The sequence below is a fragment of the Alosa alosa genome, chromosome 18, assembly GCF_017589495.1.
Source record: "Alosa alosa isolate M-15738 ecotype Scorff River chromosome 18, AALO_Geno_1.1, whole genome shotgun sequence".
In the NCBI taxonomy this organism is placed as follows: domain Eukaryota; kingdom Metazoa; phylum Chordata; class Actinopteri; order Clupeiformes; family Clupeidae; genus Alosa; species Alosa alosa.
In genome coordinates, this window is record NC_063206.1 from 3,807,606 (window position 1) to 3,823,243 (window position 15,638).

Consider the following 15,638-nt stretch of genomic DNA (forward strand, 5'->3'; position numbering starts at 1 on the left):
GATATCTAACGTGCTTTGATATAAGCACGGTATGAATTTCCAGAGCACACTTGGCAATCGACTCCTCCGGACTTTCCCCTAAAGATGGCAGCAAAGATGGCAACATTTCCGGAAACGTACTGGCATTCTGGACTCTCTATCCGACCACATAATGACCTCGGGAAACTTCGGTTTGGCTTTAGGGACCCTCTACTCACTACCACGTAAGTGTAATGTTGTTTGGAACTGTAGAAGAGGTATAAAAAATAGCGCTTTTGTAGCGGTAAAATAATATGCCCTTCTCACTTCCACGCTAACGAAGTTTTGACTAAAAAACGGTAACATCGAACTTTCTCAAAACACATCCGAATGACATGATTTGGATGTCAACTCAACGTATGTACTCCCAATCATCCGTAAATTGATCTAAAGTGCATTTTACTCCGGATAATTCCTTTAAAGGAACATTACTAACTGTTCTTCTCTAACCGGTTACCATTTAAAAGAACGTTTATTAACTTTTCTTCTCTAACCGCTTACCATTTAGAGGAACGTTATTAATTGTTCTTCTCTAACCGGTTACCAGTGGCGTCGTTAGACCTGGGCATTCGGGGCTATAGCCCCGGATCCTCTGGGGATAGCCCCGGATCTATGGGCCGTCAACAACAACAAAACTCTAATCGTGCATTAAAAAATAAATAGCCCGTGAAAGAGACTTTTGTGTTTTGTGTCCATTGTGTGCATTAACAGCAGCGCAAGACAATCTGACGTGATCTGGGCAGGTTTAGAATCATTTGTTGCAAAATGTTGCAATTTCAATTCTCCTCTACGCTATTACGCATTGCTGTTTCGTGCTTCTACTAACTAGCCTTAGCGAAATAAGTGTATAAGGACAAATGGATATTAGAAGTTTATTTAGAGAAAAAAAGGGCAGAGCAGGGACAAGAAGTGGAAACTGTTCAGTGTGTCATCATCTCCCGCAACCCAGGAGGACATTTCGATCAGCTCAGTTTCAATATATCGTGATTTACTATTGAATCACATGTGCAGTAAATAAACCTGACCTCGTTTGAGGGGGCTTCCAAGCAATGCATGTTGGGCTTGATTTTGACAGAATGGAACTTTTTCTTTGGGCAAAAGTTTGTGATATACAACCCAAATGCATTGCTTTCAAGGCACCCATAACCCATTAATTGAAGGGGATGGCGTCCGAAATGTTTATCCCGAGATCGAACGCCACACCTGTCAAGTGCACGACAGAGGTGCATGACGATGTTTATTCTACAGGCTATTTTAATGTGATATTTGGGGTGTTGTATGTGGTGCACTTTGGCAGAAGAGACGTTCTCCTCAGGGGCCTGCAGGAATTAATGCTATGGTGCCGACACCCACCCCCCCCAAAGAAATAATTCACTTTCGTGAACAATATTTGTCCGTTTTAGGTCCGTGCATTGGTCAGTCAGCAAAAAGTAGCCTACATAGCATAACAACATCCACATGCAATAATACAACGACAACGCCTACAATGACCTATTCATTTGGACAACTTGATACAGCCCTATACAGGCTAAAGTTACCTTTAGTTTTGTTCTAGCGTAACGTGACGTCTGGCTTTAGTGCAGTCTAACGTTCTGACAAGCACACCAATTGCCTACCTTGTTCTTGTATAACTCCTAGCGTTGCTGCCTCCATCCTTTCTGTTTTCGTTGTTTAAAACTTGTGATATCCATGATGAGTATTGAGTGAATTAGCTCAACATTGTGTGCTGATAACCATATAGATAGCCGAGTAAAAGAAAACAACAAGTAGCCTATTGCGTGGCTGCATGCGTATTCTCTCTCCTGCTCAAAACATAATGTGTTCACTAACTTTACGTAATAGAAAATGGTAAATAGCCTGATGGCATGCAGCTAATGGGATACTGTACATAGTTGGGAAGGTATGGTAGGCCGATTTGGTGTGAATACACACACACACACAAGGGAAATTTTCTCTCGCTGTTGAGTAGCCTGATGGTACGCACAGTGTGTACGGACGTACACCTGCAGGCGCGCCTGGTTCTCCTTACACGGTCTTTAAACATCTAAATATTCAGAATGCCGTGACGTGAGTCATTACGATTGGCCTTCCTTTTCATTCTCAAAGTAGGTTATAATTGCATGTTCATCAGCACGATTTTCAAAATCTCTCGGGGGAGAAACCCCCGAACCCCCGGACTAAAAAGAACTCTAACTTCTGGGCTCTAGCCCCGAATGTTTTAAATAGCTAGCGACGCCCCTGCCGGTTACCATTTAAAGGAGCGTTATTAACTGTTCTTCTCTAACCGGTTACCATTTAGAGGAACGTTATTAACTGTTCTTCTCTAACCGGTTACCGTTTAGAGGAGCGTTATTAACTGTTCTTCTCTAACCGGTTACCATTTAGAGGAACGGCCTTGGAACACTGGAACAGGAACGAGAACGAACCGAAAAAAACCTATTCTGTTTTCAGTCCCTGGTGTGTGTGTATCTACAGCAGGGAAATGTGGAAGGGTGTGTGTGTGTGCTTCTAGAGCAGGGGAATGCGGGAGGGCTCCCAGAGCTTGCGGGCCAACTGGCTACAGTGTTGGAGCACATAGTCGCTGGGGATGACGCCCAGATGGACAGTCAGCAGCTCATAGCACTTCACCACCTCACTGGAGTGGGTCTTGCTGTAGTAGCGCAGCAGCTTCCTGCAGGGGGCAACAGAGAGCCACAGCACTGTCAGCAGCAGGATTATGTAAATTATAGTAATCCCATGATATTCTCACTTGTAGCAATCCCATGTTAGTCCCACCTGTAGTAACATTATAGTAATCCCATGTTAATCTCACCTGTAGTAATCCCAGGCCAGCATTCCTATGGGGGCGGAATCATCAGGCAGGCTTGGGATGTCCACCACCTCCAGCTTATAACCCTGCAGGAGCACAGTTGTGTCACATGCACATCCGTTTGTGTGTGTGTGTGTGCATGTGTGTTAGAGCTTAGATCGGGCCCAAAAAATCAAGCCTGACCCAACCCGAGCCCGTGCATGTTGTGCCCGAGACAGACACATTAACTGTAATTATGAGCCCGAGCCTGATTTAAACCCGACATTTTTTAAATACGTGGGCCATTATAACTGACGTTCTCAACTACAATTCTGAGTTGTTTAAGCTACAATAATATGTTTAGAATTTTCTTATTGAATAATGCAACGGAGGACGAAGCATGTAAACTATGTTTGTTTATTCAGAATGGAATGGATCGCAAATATATCCGAATGAAGAAGGCCTAAGCCACTTACAACGTAAAATTATGTCCCTGCAGCAAAACTCAACGCATTTCTCTGTGAGGGCTTGCCTCGCTCTCAGGTGTATGCTTGGAGAAGTGACAAAAGAGGACATTGAAGGCTGACTATCATTATTTCTGCCATGGCAAGCCTGCTTCATGTGTCTGTTCATCTCAAAGTTATTTTTTGCCGTCATAGGCGAACATCGTGCACACTTAATGCACGCGACAAAGCATACCTGATGCATACCTCCGACTTTCCTCCAAACTTGCTCAAAGTTATTTGTCCTGTTTTTATTTATTTCTTTACATTTTCAAGCTTCACATTGCACTTAAGATACACAATACAGCACAGCAGGCCCGGTGTGATGCGTGCGAGTGGAGAAGCTGCGCATGACACGTGTTGCACAGATGACTTTGTAACTTTGTACCTAACTTGTCTAACTGTACACATTTGTTACTTAGGCCTGCTTTGCTAAATATATATAATATTATGTTAGGGTGTTAAGGCAGTCATTCAGTGTAGAGTTTAGGGTGTTCAGGCAGTCATTCGGTGCAGAGTTTAGGGTGTTAAGGCAGTCATTCGGTGCAGAGTTTTTGTGACTTTTTGACAACCCTTTGCGCCTCACATTTTCACCACTTCTGATTTAACTAGATGTACCGCAGAGCGGTACAAAATATGACCGCCACCCAGTCCAGCACATTTTTTCCACAAAAATAAATCACGCTGAAAGGCCTATATGATTCTAACTGTCTCACTAAATTGCATTTTCCACACTCAATTCCCACTGGTATCTGCTAGACAACAAGTACCAAAACATGGTTAGTTCACATGTAAAATTCATTTTATACAACCCCACCCCCATCTTGCCTGTTCATAATTCTGAGAAATTCTTGTGTGCATGTGTGCGTGTACATGTTTATGTTTATGTGTGTGGGTGTGTGTGTGTGCGTGCTTGTGTGTGTGCCTGCGTATGTGCCTGTGTTTGTGCATGTGCATGCATGCGTACATATGTCTACTGTGTGAGTATGTGTCATAATGGGGATTACTGTGAATGTATGTGTGTGTGCGTGTGTATCTGTTTATGCACATGTGTGCACATGGAATGGGTTAAGATGACCCCTGGAGGCAAACATACGGAAAAATTGGTCATCCTAGGCCCTATGGTTCTCAAGATATTCTCAAGAGTGTCTGCCCTACCCTCCTTTCGGGGGGTCCAGTCCAGCGGGGGGGCTACAGATCAAAACGAAAAACGATGGTTCCATGCTATCCATGTGGGGTTACATGCCCACCAAGTTTCGTGTACCCCGGTCTTTCAGTGTCCCGGGAATCCTTGTTGGTGTACGGTCACTAAATGTACACATAAATTATTTTATTGTAAGGCCCCCCATGAACGAAAGTTCATGAAACTTGGCATGCATTCGGATGGTGTCATAATGATCCTACACTTTCAATTTCGTGCAGTTTTGACCATGTCAGCCAGAGATATTGTGATGAAAACACCTAATTTTTTTGCTTTTTTAATTTTTAACTAGGTGGCTTATACATGAAATAAGTGGTAATGGGATAGGTTGACATGTCCCCTTAAGACCAACATACAAAAAAAGGTGGACCTCCTAGGCCCTACGGTTCTCAAGATATTCACAGAAAACTGTCTCCGGCCACTGACAGGCCAGTTGGTGTATAGTAACATAAATGAATTTATTGTGTGGCCCCCATGAACGGAATTCCACCTAAACTTGGCGTGCATTCAGAGGGTGTCATAATGATCCTAAACTTCCAATTTCGTGCAGTTTTGACTATGTTAGGTCACAGATACCTGCGATTACAACACCTAATTTTTACTTTTTGTGTTTAACTAGGGTGGCTTATACATGAAATGAGTGGTTATGGAATGGGTTGACATGCCCCCTTGAGATCAACATACAAAAAAAAAAAGGTCCTCCTAAACCCGTCGCTGCGCAGCGGTCATAATAAATTGTGAATAGTTGAAACTCCCCATCCCCCCATTCTTGTGATGCTCTCACCATGTGAATGTCTGAGTGTGTAAGTTGTGTGTCTGCGTGTGTGTGTGTGAGTGTGCACGTTGTGTGTCTACGTGTGTGTGCATAGCTTACCGTCTCATTCTCAAACCAGAGGAAGTAGCAGAAGTAGTAATCTCCATCCCGTTGTGTGACAGTGGTGTAGCCTTTCTGCAGGTAGCGTCGCGCAGTGCCAACTAGACTCCACACCTACACACAAACACACACAGGCCTTTGCCTTCATTGGCTACACTACTATCAGAAACTTCACACTCTGATGAAGTATGAAGATTTTTTTATGTCTGCATGTAGCAACAAGTTGTTGTGACTTTGATCTCCAAACTGCTGGCTGGTACTGCTTCGGCTACTATGCCAAATCGATTATGTTAGGTAGCTGCCATTAGCCAAATTAGCTAACTGTTGGTTTTAGGGACTGTACGATATTTAGCGGGGCGGTCGCCAGACGATCGGGTTAAAAATGTTCTGCCTGGCCCTCCCCCCTGGTCAAATTGTTTTTTTCCCAGGGGCTTCCCCCCGGCTCAAAAAAATTCTCCTAGGCCCTCCCCCCTACGTGAATCAAATAAAACTGGTCGAAAAATGACGTTTACAAGGTTAAAACGGCCAGCAAATGTCATAAGCACACATACACACACACAGGTAGGCTACACACCAGTGTTGCGCGGGTTTGGTCACAAGCGGCCAGCGGTCGCCCGATATTTTAATCAACCCGCAGCTTCTTTACTGTTGAATTTACTGTATTGATGCTAGCCTTCTCGTGATATTTTAAGTAGGCCTATTTGTAGAAAATATATATTTAATTAATTTTAACTGACCCGCCCAAGAAATGACCAATATCATTAAAATATTTTGTTTATGACTCATAACCGCGGGTGACCTGCAAGCTTACGAGGGGGGTTGTGGGAGATTCAGGTAGGGTTGCGACTTTTTGGACTCGCCCACTCTGTCAAAGAGACGTGAATTATGTTTTGGCCCAAAAAATTTCTCCTGGGCCTTCCCCTAAGGCTTAAAAAATTCTCTTAGGCCCTCCCCCCCGGTAAATATCGGACAGTCCCTTAGCTGCTATAGTTATACTAGGTAGCTGCCGTTAGCCAAATTAGCTAACAACTGTTGGATTCAGCTGCAAGTAATGCTAGGTGGTTGCCGAGTACAACACTCATGTTATATAGTTATAGGCCTACACTCCAATGTGGACAGGACACAGGACACCCCTGGTCATGACTGTGACGAAATCCATGAGGGGTTTATTGTGGTGAGATTGTCTTTGTCTCTCTCTCTCGCACCGCGCACACACGCACACACACACACACACACACACACACACACACACACACACTCACACAAACTCTCTCACACAAACTCTCTCACACACAGCCAAACACACCTTGCTCTTGATGTAGTGTGCCAGCGGTCCCTTGCCCAGCTCTGAGCTGGCACGCTCGCTCATGTTGAGTGACGGAGCGATCATCTGACCCATGGCCCGGTCCACATAGATGAAGTGGATCAGACCAGGGAACTCCTCAAGGTAGGTGACACACACGTTAAGGACACACACACTACATACTGTATATCAGACCAGGGAACACTTCAAGGTAGGTGACACACACGTTAAGGACACACACACTACATATATCAGACCAGGAAACTCCTCAAGGTAGGTGACACACACGTTAAGAACACACACACTACATATACTTGTAAAATGTATCAGATTCACCCCACACACAAACATGGAGGAGAATGCTCTTTCTTTCTTTCTCACACACACACACACAGACTCAATAGTGCTGGTAAGGATATGACACCATGGTTAAGTTTCTCTTGCACACACACACACACACACACACACACACACACCCAATAGTGCTGGTAAGGATATGACACCATGGTTAAGTTTCTCTTGCACACACACACAACACACACACACACACCCAATAGTGCTGGTAAGGATATGACACCATGGTTATGTTTCTCTTGCGCGCACGCGCACACGCACACACACACGCACACACACACACACTCAATAGTGCTGGTAAGGATATGACACCATGGTTATGTTTCTCAAACACACACACACACACACACACACACACACACAGTGTTGGTAAGGATATGACACCATGGTTATGTTTCTCTTGCTTTTGACCAGTAGGAACTCCTTCCAGTCCATCAGCTTGTCTCTGAGGAAGAGGAGGAGAATGAAAAAAGCCATGGATGTGTGTGTGCGTGCATGCATGTGTGTGTGTGTACGTACGGCACCATAATGAGACCTCTGTCTCTGGGGGAGAGTCTCTGGGTGATGTGTGTGTGTGTGTGTATGTATATAGTGAGGGCTATGTGTGTGTATGTATATAGCGAGGGCTCGGTCCTGTAAACTGAGGGAGAGTCTGTGGGTGCTGTGTGCGTGTGTGTGTGTGTCTGTGTGTGCGTGTGTACATACTGCACCATAGTGAGGGCTCGGTCCTGTAAACTGGGGGAGAGTCGCTGGGTCCTGCAGCCCTCGGACAGAAAACACTGTCTGAAGACCCCACACAGCTGGGTCCGTAGCTTCTTACAGGAGGACACCAACCTACAACACACACACACACACACACACAAAGTACTGTTGGGCACCAACTTACAACTAAGTGGGAACATTCGGTACCAGACAATGAATCCAAAGTGGATGTGAATAATGTCTGATTTCCTACAATCTCCCACATGCAGTAGGCCTAATGTGCGACTTTTAACTGTTGACATTTATATACCGTACATGCAAAATAAAAAAACTGTAGCCTCATTATTATTATTATTATAAGTGGATGTTATTTTGACAACATAGGTAGCATTTTGACCATTTTGTTCATAAGAGTGAAACAGGAGCTTTTCATTCAGATGGCGCTGAGATAATGATTGGCATGAATATTTTTGAACTAAGCATTTAGAGTGAGTTACACGTTTCCAGAAATGCACTTACTGTTGTTCAAACGTTAATGATGATTTAAGAAATGCACCAAAGCGACTGGGGAAAAACTGTAAAATGTGCATCTCCACAGCCGAAATGGATATCCGTACAGCCTGGTACTGTAAAATGGGCATCTCCACAGCAGAAATGGACATACGTACAGCCTGGTACTGTAAAATGGGCATCTCCACAGCAGAAATGGACATACGTACAGCCTGGTACAAAAAATGGTTTTGGGCTCTAAAAGTCCTTTCCCCGTTCATGACCACAGTGAGGTGGATGCCTTAGTTTAAATGGTATGATGACTCAACTTCAATTACGTTAAATATGAATGAGCTGAGAGTTGGAACAAAGACAACTGCGGTGGGATCAGTTCACTTGCGGCTGCGTTTGGTGTGTAGGTAGCATTGGTGTGTAGGTAGCATTAGCATTAGCATTGGTGTGTAGGTAGGATTGGTTTGGTGTGTAGGTAGGATTGGTGTGTAGGTAGCATGTAGTATTGGTGTGTAAGTAGCATTGGTATGTAGGTAGCATTGGTGTGTAGGTAGCATGTAGCATTGGTCAGTAGGTAGCATGTAGCATTGGTGTGTAAGTAGCATTGGTGTGTAGGTAGCATTGGTGTGTAGGTAGCATGTAGCATTGGTCAGTAGGTAGCATTAGTTTGGTGTGTAGGTAGCATTAGTTTGGTGTGTAGGTAGCATGTAGCATTGGTGTGTAGGTAACATGTAGTATTGGTGTGTAGGTAGTATTGGTGTGTAGGTAACATTGGTGTGTAGGTAGCATGTAACATTGGTGTGTAGGTAGCATTGGTTTGGCTTTTTATTGCTTAGATTTTTCAAAAGTTAGCGAGAAATAAACGCTGCACTATCCAATAATACTGCTACTATAGCAACAGCATCTGATTTGAGTGTGTCTGTCAGCTACTTACTCACACTCATACTCAGACCAAAGTGTACACACAAACTCACTCACTCACTCACTCACTCACACACACACACACTCTATACTCACTCTCTACTGAGTCCAGGTCCTCCCCTGTTAAAGGCTCGGTTCTTAAACTCTACCCACGCATTCTGCAGTAGTGATGTCTGTCAGAGACGAGACAAGAAGACAAGAAGAGAGTTTTACTCCAACACACGCACACAAAGGCTAAACAATCACATACACACACACTAAACATTCTAACACACTAGGGCTGCAGCTATCGATTCTTTTTGTAATTGATTAATCTAGCACTTTATCGATCGATTAATCGGATATTTTTTTTTTTGCATTTTTAAACAACCAAAACAAATAATGCATAACGAAAATGACATGGCTGTAAAATGATCAAGCAATTGGCACAGAGGTATTTATTCTAACTCCAACATTTGGCTCCAAAACTAAGCCCATTTATTGCAATTTACCCATTTAGTGTTTATAAGTGCCAGTGCCAACAATTAAACAATGTTCAAAATGCTCTCTGTAAAATTGCAGCCTCTTGTGCATGACTTAGCTGGGCGAACAAAGCTGTCCATACTATGTTGTGAAGTCCTGGGAGGGAGAAGATTAAGCAATTTAATGTATTAATATGCACAACAAGTTTCATGCTGTAATCTAGACCTGACATCAAAGTAAATATCTGTTTTATGTAGATTTCTACACCTGCAGCATTTACCATTAGGCTACTAACAAATAGTTTCTGGGTTGAGCCTATTTGCTATGGTAACCTACTGTAGCAACCTGTGTGTGTGTGTGTGTGCAGTGCTCGCATGCGGTGCGTGAGGGAAGATGAGGGTGCATGCATGTGTGTATAAGAAGGGGTTCTTTTTTAGGCATTCTGTCTTGCAATTAAACGTGAATACGTTTACTACTTAAAAACATCAAAGCTAAACATTATATCACGACATCGCTACAAATACAGTATGTAATTAAAATCAGCCAACATCAATGTAGGCTATAGGCTACGTAGATAGATGATAGATAGGCTAGATAGATTGATAGATAGCCTACTTTATTGACGCTTGGTGAAACAGCATGGAGTGGATGTTTTCGGCTCAGATGCTTGTTCTTTTCCTTTTTGAATATGTAATGATCCCAAAACTTTACTTGAAAACTTTAGACATTCTCTGCCATTTATGGATATCTTGACTCCGCCATCGCGCCAGCTAAATTCAGAATGTATCACGATTCACGCGCGAGTGGTGTGCTTCCTGAACAACGGTCCGTGTGGAACAATCAGATCCCTGCGCGTATAGTGCGCGTCATAGGAATTTAACGAGGCTTCGAGGCAGGGTTTTTGCCTCGAGTAATTTTTGTAATCGAGTTATTCGAGTAACTCGATGAATCGTTTCAGCCCTATAACACACACACAGGCAAACACATACATACATGATAAACAATCACACACACATACACAGTAAACAAACATAGACTAAAAAAATATCAAACACACACACACTCACACACTAAACGATCATACACACACACTAAAAACTCAAACACACACACACACACACAACACAACCACACACATACACACACACACACACCTATCGTGCATACACTCTGCCATTTCTCAGAGGCCAACCTGAATCTCACTGCTGCCTAGCACCCTGATGAACTTGTCCATCTTGCTGCGGAGCTCCTGGATGGGGGCGTGGCCTCGTAGTGGCACCAGGCCCTCCTTGCTGTCACTCAGCCTCTTCTCCAGCTTAGTGACCGTTTCCAGGAAGTGGTAGATGGACATGGCCATGTGACTGCTGGGAATCTGCCACGGGTCACACCGCACACGCCGCACACACACACACACGCCGCACACACACACACACACCGCACACACCGCACACACCACACACACACACAGAAAAAAGGCCATTATAACTCGCTCACACTCCGCCTGTTTAAGATGTTAGCGCTGTTCTCAAATGACAGAAATAGCATCAGTTTGTGAAGAAAGAACCATTTTGATGTCAGTGTGCATCTGTGTATGTCTCTGTGTGTGTCGCTCTCTCTCTCTCTCTCTCTCTGTGTGTCTGTGTAGGTTCGTGTGTGTGTGTAGGTGCGTGTGTGTGTGTGTGCATGTGCATGTGCGTGTGTGTGTGTGTGTGTGTGTGTGTGTGTGTAGGTGCGTGTGTGTGGGCATGTGCATGTGCATGTGTGTGTGTGTGTAGGTGTGTGTGCGTGGGTGCGTGTGTGTACCTTGGTGAGCAGCACCAGAGTGATGCCAGGCCACAGGGGCAGGGTGTACATTGAGTGAGGCATCATGGGATAGAAGCCCTCCTTGAGCGTTGTCTCCAGGAAGACTCGGGTAGGCGTGGCAGGGTCAGGAGGACTCATCTGCAGCGTCTGAAGGCTGTCCTCCGCCATCTACCAAACACACACGCACACACACACACACACACATTTATTCATTTAGCAGACGTGTTTAATCCAAAGCAACTAACATTTGTCAATTATGTTACCAGGGCCAGTGTCCCCGGAGCAACTCAGGGTTCAGTGCCGTGCTCAAGAGCACAACGATGGAAACTGGGAATTGAACCCACAACTGGTCAGGCTCAGGTCCTTAACCACTGTGCCATCACTGCCAGGTTATATATGGTTATACATGCTATAGATGGCTATGTTGATAGGTGGTTATAGATGTTAATAGGTGGTTATAGCTGGTTAATAAATGTTTCTAAATGGCTTTTACAAACGGAAGTTGGGGAGGAGCGTGACGGAATTTGCCACGCCTCCTTCATCAGTCAGTCAGGTTATTTATTCACAGTCTACCTGCCGAAGTTGCAGCATCGGTGTTACTCCGCTCGCAACCCACCACCGACCCCCTCACGCCTCCCGCCTTCCATAGTTAAAGAATAAAGGGGTGTATGGCGGAATCCTGCCCGACTCCTGCCTGCACAGTCGACTGGCATGATTCCTTGAAGCACTTCAGGACCCTGGCCAGAGACTTCGCCAAACATGCTCTTCTGTTATGCTTTTATGAGTTTATGCAAATTCCGGTTTGTGAACTAGTGAGATGGTTATAATGATCATCTTTCCATTGTGTCCTGGTCCCCGAGACAACGGGACATTGTCCATTTGGAGCCCTGCTACCATCGCCCCACGACTCGTAAAGCTGGGACCTGTACAGCAGCATGTGCAGTGAGGGTCAAGGGTTAAGGGTCACTGCAGGGTCAGAGATCAGAGCGCACCTTTAGGGTGGCTAGGGCACTCACCTGGATGTCCGGATCCACAAACTGGAACATTGGAGAACCCTCAACGCTCGCTCTGCTCATTGGAGAACCCTCAATGCTCGCTCTGCTCAGTTCTAATGACACAGAACACCAGTCTGTTACTACAAATCTGCACATACACTTGGTAGCTGCTATACACACACAGGTGTGTGTGTGTGTGTGTGTGTGTGTTACCTGCTTGATTGTCTGTGGGAGACGGCTCAGGTGTGTAAAAGAGCTCTGAACCAACCGTGGTGTCATGCTGAACATGCTAAAAACACACACACAAAACATGTCTCCATGACTACTCCTGATGTAAATGAATCATAACATTCTGATAAAATGCACAGTGTGTGTGTGTGTGTGTCTTACTTCAGTGCTGGCATCCTCTATCTCTGCATTGCTGGAGTGGATGTGGTATGTGTGTGTATGTGTAAGTGTGTGTGTATAGTGAGTGTGTGTGTGTGCATGTGTGTGTGTGTATAGTCTGTATAGTGTGTATAGTGTGTGTTACCTCAGGGCTGGACTCATCTATCTCGGGGTTGCTGGGGTGTGAATGTTGCACCATCACCATCAGTGTGAGCAGATCAGATGCGCTCAGGGTGCTGGCATTACGACTGCAGGGACACAAACAACAATAATCAACACCTGTGTGTGTGTGTGTGTACCTGGAGTAAAAGGCCAGTAGTTTGGTGTGTACTAGGATAAAGGTGCGCGTGTGTGTGTGTACCTGGAGTAGAAAAGCAGCAGTCTGGTGTGTACTAGGATGAAGGCGTGTGTGTGTGTGTGTGTGAGTGTGTGTGTGTGTGTGTCCACACAGGGCATGTGATGTGTCAGTGCAGTAGTGTTGGAGTAGAACTAGTGCTTGCAGGTTAGTGCATGCTGGTTAGTGCAGGTTAGTGCATGCTGCATGTCGCTCCTGCTTGTTGCTCTCTGCTTTCAGCTACCGCCACCGGCTAGCCACCTCCCTAGGGGGGAGGCGAAAAGAGGAGCCGAGCACGTAAGTCTCCTCTGCCGGTACACAGCCTCTCCATTGCCAAGACCCTTACACGCCTCCTCGTGGCCACGGACGGTAACTGGTACCTTGCGGTTCCAGGCAAAGCTGTATGGGATCTCGGGTAGCAGGGGAGCCCCAGAGGCAGCGGCATGCAGGCCCACTATAGTGTGGACCGCCCTGCTGCCCGTTAACCCCTGCCCCAGCTATGGGCAAATAGCAAAGACCTCAGCGGTGGGCCAGGCCGAGAATGGCAACAGGAAGGCGTTCCCTGCGGCTGGGAAGGCGGATGAAGGCTAGGGGAGTAAACCCTGAACACAAATCTGCAGGTGGGGACAGGCAATAGATCCCGGAACCCAGCAAACCCGGATTACCGGCAGTCCCCTGCAGCTCAAACCAGAGTGAAGGTAGGTGGTGAGTTCCTCATGCCACTGGAAGCTACTCTGTTTGGCCCGAAGAATGGTGGGAGTAAGGACTGCGCACCCCTACCCTCACCTAATCTCTTCCCTTGCGCCAGCTCCTTGTTCCATTCACTCCCTTTCCTTTCCACCCCAGCCCCCAAGCCCCCACCAAAGCCCTGTGGCGATGTGGAATGGCGGCAGGCACAGGCCAAGGATGTGGCTGGAAGTGCCTAGTCAAACCATGCACACAGGCGACAGTGGAGTGGCGTTGTGTTGTGTTGTTTGGGATGGGGCAGCGCCCACCTCGGCAGCTTTCACTGCGACTGAGCAGCTCCACACTGCTCACCCCTGGCCAGGGGGGACCTGGAAAAGGTGGTCTAAAAATTGTCTGTTCCCTCAACACTCTGGATGGCTATCTGGAAGAAGGTCATTGGTCAGCATGGAGTAGGAAAAATGAACAACAATGGGCACCGCCTACTATCCCTCTGTGCTGAGCATGAGTTGCTTATCACTAATAGCACCTTCCAAATGAAAAAAACATAGCAAAACTACCTGGCAACATCCCAGATCTAAACACTGGCACCTTTTGGACTACATTACTGTTCGCCAAAAGGAGAGACAGGATGTGATGATCACTAGAGCAATGTGGGGGAGCAGAGTGCTGGACTGACCACCCGCATGGTCAGATCAAACTACGCCTGGTCATCCCCCACCTTGCTGTCCCAAAACGACCCCAAAGACTAGAAGACTAAACATCGCCGCTCTCTCCAACACAGACACCCTTGATGACCTCCGTGCAGCCACCTTGCATGCAACCTCTCTCATGTCCCAGAGGAAGCTGATGCCAAAGACTGGCCAGTTCTATCTGCCGCCATCCACTCTGCCGCCTCAACAGCCCTTGGCACCAAGGTCAGAAAACATCAGGACTGGTTTGACAACAACTCTTCTTATATCCATTTGACTCTGCAAGAAAAACAGCAGGCCCACAAAGCCCTGCTCTCCAACCCACAATCCTCCATGCTAAAGCCAACTACACCAAGGCTAGAGCCAAAAGCACAGCTGTCACTAAGGGCCATGGAAGACACCTGGTGGCTGGAGAAAGCAAAAGAAATTCAACATCTTGCTGACTGTAGTGACACGCATGGCTTCTATGATGCCATCAAAGCTCTCCATGGACCAAGGAAGCAAACCCTCACTCCTGTTAGATCTGCTGCTGGAGACAGCCTCCCGAAGGACCGCCAAGAGATCCTTGGCTGGGCCGAACATTTTTAATGGTCTCCTCAATCACAGCAACCCTGCAGATCCCAACATCCTTGACAAAGGCCTGTTATGCCACAGATGTGACACTTGGACAGCCCTCCTGACTTCGAGAAACATCAAGGCGATCAGGAGCCTGAAAAAATAACAAAGCCCAGGACCCGATGGTATTCCAGCTGAGGTGTTCAAACATGGGGCTACCTCCTCACCGCGCCGCTTACACCTCTTGATCACCAAAATCTGGCAGTCTGAGAATGTACCCCAGGACTGGAAGGATGCCAACATCATCGTTCTCTATAAGCAGAAAGGGGACAAGAGCAGACTGTGGCAACAGTCGAGGAATTTCGCTCTCTCCACAGCAGGCAAAGTCCTTGCAAAGAAGCTCTCCCGACTTGTCGAGTACATCTCAGAACTTACTCTCCCTGAAACACAGTGTGGCTTCCGTAAGTGCAGGTCCACAACTGACATGATCTTTGCTCTACGGCAGCTACTTGAGAAAAGCAGAGAGCAGTGCAGAGACCTCTACATCACCTTCATCGACCT

General features: G+C 46.1%; 1 protein-coding gene across 2 annotated transcripts in view; it reads right to left on the reverse strand.

Annotated features, from left to right (window-relative positions):
* Window positions 1-2,099: 2,099 nt before the first annotated feature.
* The window catches only part of hps1 (HPS1 biogenesis of lysosomal organelles complex 3 subunit 1), a 26,891-nt gene continuing 13,352 nt past the window's right edge, over window positions 2,100-15,638 (reverse strand). For both annotated transcript variants that reach the window (XM_048268999.1, XM_048269001.1), the window contains 12 exons: window positions 12,958-13,060; window positions 12,639-12,714; window positions 12,447-12,538; window positions 11,431-11,598; window positions 10,820-10,999; window positions 9,262-9,338; window positions 7,747-7,875; window positions 7,421-7,486; window positions 6,691-6,835; window positions 5,385-5,498; window positions 2,831-2,913; window positions 2,100-2,689 (listed from right to left, as the gene is read on the reverse strand). In XM_048268999.1, the coding sequence (XP_048124956.1) occupies window positions 2,527-2,689; window positions 2,831-2,913; window positions 5,385-5,498; window positions 6,691-6,835; window positions 7,421-7,486; window positions 7,747-7,875; window positions 9,262-9,338; window positions 10,820-10,999; window positions 11,431-11,598; window positions 12,447-12,538; window positions 12,639-12,714; window positions 12,958-13,060 (1,396 nt within the window). In that variant the 3' untranslated portion in view covers window positions 2,100-2,526. The remainder of the gene's footprint in view (window positions 2,690-2,830; window positions 2,914-5,384; window positions 5,499-6,690; window positions 6,836-7,420; window positions 7,487-7,746; window positions 7,876-9,261; window positions 9,339-10,819; window positions 11,000-11,430; window positions 11,599-12,446; window positions 12,539-12,638; window positions 12,715-12,957; window positions 13,061-15,638) is intronic.